At 44.7% G+C, this 6696-nt stretch overlaps 1 protein-coding gene across 1 annotated transcript in view; it reads right to left on the bottom strand.

The window, feature by feature from the left end:
• The window catches only part of ttyh2 (tweety family member 2), a 42244-nt gene extending 35875 nt beyond the window's left edge, over nucleotides 1–6369 (bottom strand). Inside the window, exon 1 of the mRNA XM_079756378.1 lies at nucleotides 6057–6369. Coding sequence (XP_079612504.1) covers nucleotides 6057–6185 — 129 coding nt within the window. The 5' untranslated portion in view covers nucleotides 6186–6369. The remainder of the gene's footprint in view (nucleotides 1–6056) is intronic.
• Nucleotides 6370–6696: the final 327 nt, after the last annotated feature.

The following is a 6696-nucleotide window of genomic DNA, read 5'->3' as shown; positions in this document are numbered from 1 at the left end:
ACAGCAGGTTGAGGACAGCTGTGTGTGCTGCAGAGGAAATGTGTTCCCCACGTGTGTGTGTGTGTGTGTGTGTGTGTGAGTGTGTGTGTGTGTGGGTGTGTGTGTGTGTGTGTGTGTGTGTGTACTGTTGACACCTCCTTAGTTTGAGAAGTGTGGAGTTGCTTGAGAGAATCTGTTTTGGAAGACCAAATAAAAAGAGGCTCCAAAAATAACACATCTGGGAGAAGCAGAGTGTGAATTAAAATGAATATAACGCAATAAATAACCCCTTGACTTCCAAGGAACGTCTCGATTCCCTCCTTCTACTGTCCTCAGAATGGAACTGTATGCAGTGAAGCTGTAATGGTCCTGTTTAGGAGCTGTGTACTGAGGCATACTGAAACCATGTAAAGGTTGGTACACCCCAAGCTCAAGATAATCACGCCCCCCCCCCCCCCCGTCCACTGTCAGCCCCATGCTGGAGGAGGACTTCAGCTGTGCCTGAGAAAAGTGTGAGGGGGGTGGGGTGTATGAGTGGGGTGAAGCAGCCATCCCCATGGTGAGCTACAGCCCCCAGTCCCAGAGGGGACTGCTGGGTTATGGATGAGCTGGGGGGGGGGGGGAGTCTCCCTCTTCAACGACCACAGGAGAACAAAGTCTTGGTTAAACGTTGCAATCTCCCCCCCTTGCCATCAGATGATTTTCTCATTTGAAATGGAAATTGACGGTGGTCTTCCCTCACTCTCCGAGTCTATAAGATTAGAGAGTCATATGTTAAGCCCTGATGGGATACGTGGGATTATGACACTTACACATGCACGACTACACAAACATGTGTTAAATCGACCCTTATTTGGAACCCAAATTAAACCTTGAGGCATAACCCCATCAGCCCTGGGGATGGAGTTGGCGTGGTTCCCCCGCCCCCAACAGAAGAAGCCCCGCCCCCTTTTTCTTATGGGGTGCAGCGCAGCCTCCATTGTTGTCTTCCTGGGGGGCAACGGGGGACTCCTTGATCACACCCCCCAGGCTGCCCGACGGAAAGACCGGTCCTCTGGGGCACAAAACAACATCTATAACGTCTAGCTATCACACACCAGAACACCATGCAACCAAACCCTGAAAACTGATAAATAATGCAGCCTCACTTGTAGATTCACTATTGATTTTAAACTGTTGTTGACAGTGAAGATTTTCGTTCAGGACCGTTCAATTCTGTATGAATGGTCTGAAGGACTGAGTGAAAGGATGGCGGCTGCATCTATAGAATGACCAAGACACCCATAGCATCCAGCCATCTATCAGGTAATGCAAATCACTGACATTAATGCACTATGGAGACAGATTGAGGTCAATTAGCCACTGCAGGGCCCGCGGGGAGTGTGTGTGTGTGTGTGTGTGTGCGTGAGTGTGTGTGTGTGTGTGTGTGGGGGGGGGGGGGGTATGAGCATGACGACATGAGGAAAAGTGTGCACCATCACAGTGCTTTACTACACACAAGTAGGCTTGCACACACATTCACACAGACACACACGCCAGCACTCAGGCACACAGTAGATATGATATGAAAAAGCAGAGGAAATTGAGAAATGGAATTGGTTTCTATTCAAGGATGCAATGTGACAAAATATTTTGATTGCATTGCGAGCAGAATGGCAAGAAGTTCTAAACATAATTTCAAGATGAAAAAAATAATCAAAGAAGTCATTACTTCGACACAAAAATACGATGTTGGCTCTGTATAAAGTAGAAAAGGGCCGCTCCTCTGAGTATCAAAATGTGAGGGAGGCCAAAACAAAAATGCTATTAAGAAGGACATTTTCTCGCTCCTGCACAAGACGTGATTTCAACCTTCAACATGCAGATCTCAACACATCGGTTTGCATTTATTCATTTCATTTCTACTGCAGGAAAGGATGGAATGAGAGAGAGCGAGAGCGAGAGCGAGAGAGCGAGAGAGAATGTCTGGAGGATGGAAATTGTTTGGATGCGTTCGAGTGGAACATTGTTTCTATGAAGGAAAAAATGAGAGAGGGAGGGAGGATAGATGTGTAAGTGTGTCTGTATGCTTCAGTTATTAAATGTTAAACAGTTGCATTTCATCCAATTACCTTGTACTTTTTGAGTGCTCTTTAATAAAGAAGACTTTTGAGAAGGAGGAGGAGGATGGATACATTGAATGACAACTAAAACAGAACGTTTTATTGTCCCGTGCAGGTGATGCCGCTTGCAGTGTTTTGCAGTTAAGAGTAACCGTTACTTTAGTTTCGTAAGTATGGTTCCTAATAAGTATTGACACACCCTATTTGTGAAATAAACTCCAATGGTTAGTTGCATTAGTATATTGCACATCCTTCATGGCATAATCTCATAAGAGGATTGTTCGCTCTTTTTTTTAAAGCACGGCATTTCTTATCTGGAAAGGTACAACCACACCCACTTTTATAGCCTATTCTAATCCATCCAGTCTATTATTGATAACCGTCGGTTGTCCATTTTAACGTTGCAGCATTCCTTTTGATGAATGTCATGAGGTTAGGCAATAACCAGAATTAAGTTGCATCTTGAACATGAGTGACACAATGGTTGGCATTCGTCTCGAAGACGACAAACATAATGTGGAAACAGTCCACTACAAGAGGAGGATATTCATAGAGGGGGTGTCAACGAAGGGGTGCACTGTGTTACAATGAAACAATCAGAATGCAGATGTTGAGCAGATGACTGCTGGTGCTTCCCTGCTCCACTGGAAGGTATAGCTACCTGCTATCAGCTTGCTTAATGACCCGCTGGAACCCACTCTACCTCCCTGTTTGCCTGATGCTGGTTATGCGGTTGCAGGCCTGTGTTTGTTCCTCTGCTATGTGGTGATGGCAAATATCATTCCCCTGGGGGGATTGATACAGGGATTATGCTTATGTGTCGGGAAGATGAAGATTATTATTGGTTCTTGAATGCTTCTATTGAAGATCACGAGGGAAGCCAGGCTGCAGAAGCCCACTTGAGTGCCTGTATCAATCCATCACTTTCTTAAGTACGCATCAAAGACGGGTATGGGTGCGTCCGCTAAGGCTGCAGCGAGGCGTTTTCCGTGGTTTACAGTCAGGGAACACAGTGACTTCTCAGGGACCCTGGGAACACAGGGGGATGCTGCGTTGTGGATTATGGGATGAAAAAGTGCATGACATTTGGTTACTGGGTGACTCGGATGATTAATGGAAGCTTAAGTTCAGTTTTGGAAAATAAGCAACGCACCAAGCCAGAGGGACCTGGGACCAGCACATTCTTAGCATCCCTGGTGCGCACAAAGGTTATAACACGTTTTGCTCTCGTTCAAAAAGTTGGGTTTCAAACTGTCACATGCAGTACAAACTATGTTGAGTGACAACATTGTGCATTGGAGTCGGCCAATCGGATACAAGGGTTGCATAATCTGTGCTACCTGGGTGAATGCAGCTCAAGGATGGAGATTTCAGTGTTCGAAAAGAGTCATACAGAGAACAGTTTGTCAATATTGACAAAAAGGTAAAGTCCAATATTCAGTAGTTGATGTAGTTCAGGCCTGTCACTTTTAATAAACAGCAACTAACAAGTTTCAAGCTTTAACAAAAAAGAATAAGAATTACATTATTACATTTTATCCATAGAATGGATGGTACTTTTACACATTAAACATTTAAAAAAGGAACACATATGAAAAAAAGACCCACCCATTTCTACAGCCATACTCAGGAATGCAATGCATGCATGCAACAATGCACTCAGAAAACTAGGCTCCTGCACTATTTCTGTAACAGCTTGCTCCATTCTCTCTGATTGTGGCCTCTTTTCATCCTGAGGTCCTCGGCACAGAGATGCTGAGTCACAAACAGCCCATCAGTCCTCCTCAGGTAAAGACTGCATGATGATCACTGAGCTGGGGTAAGTATTATGACAGGGTCCTGTTTACAATGACTTCTAATTTTGTCATTTAAATGAGATGATCCAAAGCCTCTTAAACTGAATTCAGAAGCATACAATAAAATATAATAAAATACAATCTATGACGCATTATGGAGAAGGTAGGTGGCCAGGCATCTTTCAGGTAGCTTGTGGATACATGGGATCGAAGCCGGTACCCTTTTAGGTGGGGAGCAAGCCCCCAGAGAGACCACTGAATCTGGATCTTTTTCATTGGACATTTCAACATAAAAGTGAGATCAGGCCAAGTGATCCAATTCTGCCATCCCATAATTGACAAGAGCAGCAGCGGCATGGGGATGGGGCCGTTGTGAACGCAGAGGAGGACTCAGCCATCCCTTCTCTCTCTCTCACACACACACACACACACACACACACACACACACACACACACACACACAGCTAACAAAAGCAACACAGTGAGTGACTGACCCCTCGGCCCTTGCATTCCCTGGCAATGTACCGGCCGAAGGGGGGATTTTTAGAAGACAGGCCCATTCCAAATCTCCTGCCACAACACTGGGCTTCCCCGGCAGCAAGTATGTCTGGCCTTCCTGCTCAATGCTCGCCACTCAGTGCTGTGTCTGCCCGTGCCGGTGGCATGCATTGTAGAAGAAGTGCTGAGGTTACAGGATCCTCCTTATGCCAGTCTGGTTTCAGTCTCTCTCCGTGAATAACTCTATGGTCAATATTAATTGGACCGCATTACAGTATATTAAATTGTGTGGCAAGCCGTGGTATTATAACATGAAGCAAGGTGACGGGTCAAGTGGTGGTTAACCACATGCATCACGACTGTGGTTACCATTGTGTTCATAATAAGGGGGCTTGTAACCACTTCATGGACGCTGGAATATAAACTGTCTGTAGAGGCTTGATAATGCAAGAGGCTTGCTTTTTTTGTTCAGCAAGTTCACATTGGCCTCATTATGCAAAGGATGTAACACTGCTATTGCTGGCAAGAATATTCCCATTTAGACATGCTGGAGAAATTCACCTATAACTATGATACACTTCCAAGTTATACTATTTTACTTAACATACATCTTCAAAATGTCTTTGTTGTTTTGGTCTTCAATAAGCTATTCTCTCTCTCTACACCTATTATCAGCACCGCTACAATGAAGATATCGTTATCCTCATAGCATGATTGCATAGGTCCTATTTTAAGGTTCATCTTGTATTTGTCAAAAAGATGACTGAGGAAGATAGAGATTGTGGCATGTTAGAACTCTTTGATTGGTTAAGGATAAAGCCAATGAGGCACAGTGAATCAGCAGCGTTAGGAGAGCAGAGTGAGGTTAGATATCACAATTTGGCCAACATATGACGTAGGCAATTATGCTATGAGGCTAACGTTATGAGACAGGACAGACCACAAAGTTCTGTGGAAAATGACTTTTTGTTATTTAGGACGGTTTCGCCATGTCCATCTGAGTCACAGCAGGGCGCACGCGCACGAACACGCACGCAAACACACACACTAAAACTAGTGTCTCTCCCTGGCTGTCCAACTTGTCGCTCAGGCCCGGGATTCCCGTGGCTATGCACTGGGGCCGGGCCTATCGCGAACTGGGACTGGTCTTTTACTAATTGAAACAGCTTACAGTAATAAAACTCCCAAGTTATAATTGTCGTTAATATCGACTTAACCTCCTGCGTTTACAATGTGCTGGTCTTTAGAGAGCTCCCTATGACCCGTTTACAAAGAAAGAAGCGTGACATTTCTCTATTTTAACACACATCGGTCCAACTTTACCAGTTCAATTAAAAAAAACAACCTGGCTGGAGAGCTCTAACTGAACGCTCCAGACCCTGGCATGCACTATGCTCACAAAACTCGCTTTTGTTTCATTGACAAAAAATCCAAAATATCCAAAACGTGACTTCAATTTGGTCTTGGCATACATAGACAATACGAGTATACATAGTTGATGAATGACACGCATAGGCACAGAAGATAATTCCTCCCAATACCGGAGATAGTCATCACATAGGCCTACATGTTTTCATCACTCTAAACCGGGTGCAACCATTAAGATTTGCAGAGCATTTACACTTTTATGTTATATAATGCATTGTGGGCATCTCATGATCCCAGGGTCCCCCCTACTAACCTGCTGGTAGCTCTCGTCCTCGGGCTTGAAGCTGTTGTCTATTGGCTGCAATCTCAGGTTTATGTGTGGGAAATTGTGCAGCCAATAGGTCCACCAAGGTGCAATGTAATCCACCCGTGCCGAAGACATTTTCGCCTCCCAAAAAGTTTCTTAAATAAATGAGATTGGCTTTACCACACGGGTAGTTCAGTCAGCCTCCCATGATCCCTCTATACAGTCTCAATGCAAACAAAGGAAAGGAAAACCTTGTTTTTTGAGGATAAAACATAGTCCAATGCAAAGTAAACGCATGTAGAAGCAGTAGTAGGAGCGTAAAATGTATTCCAAACGCGGTTTTTGATAAAGAAACAAAAATCAGTGCACATCCATGACCGTGTGCTCGGTTAAAGATCCCAAGCACCGCCAGCTGGTCGAACTAAAGGCGCTCTGGCGGAGCAGGGTCCGGAGCCCAGCCACAGCAGCCGGGGGGAAGGCGCAACATAGGCTGGGGTATATGACCAGTGACGAGGCTCGGAGAACCAATGTTCATGGATATTTTTTCCAATCCTAAAGTAAACGGATTTGATGCAGTTTAACTATGGAACAGAATACTAAATTATTTATTGAAATTGAATATTCCTTCTACCCTCTAGCGGGAGAT

The sequence above is a fragment of the Pollachius pollachius genome, assembly GCF_949987615.1.
Source record: "Pollachius pollachius genome assembly, chromosome: 19".
NCBI lineage: Eukaryota > Metazoa > Chordata > Actinopteri > Gadiformes > Gadidae > Pollachius > Pollachius pollachius.
This window is presented reverse-complemented; position numbering and strand designations above follow the sequence as displayed.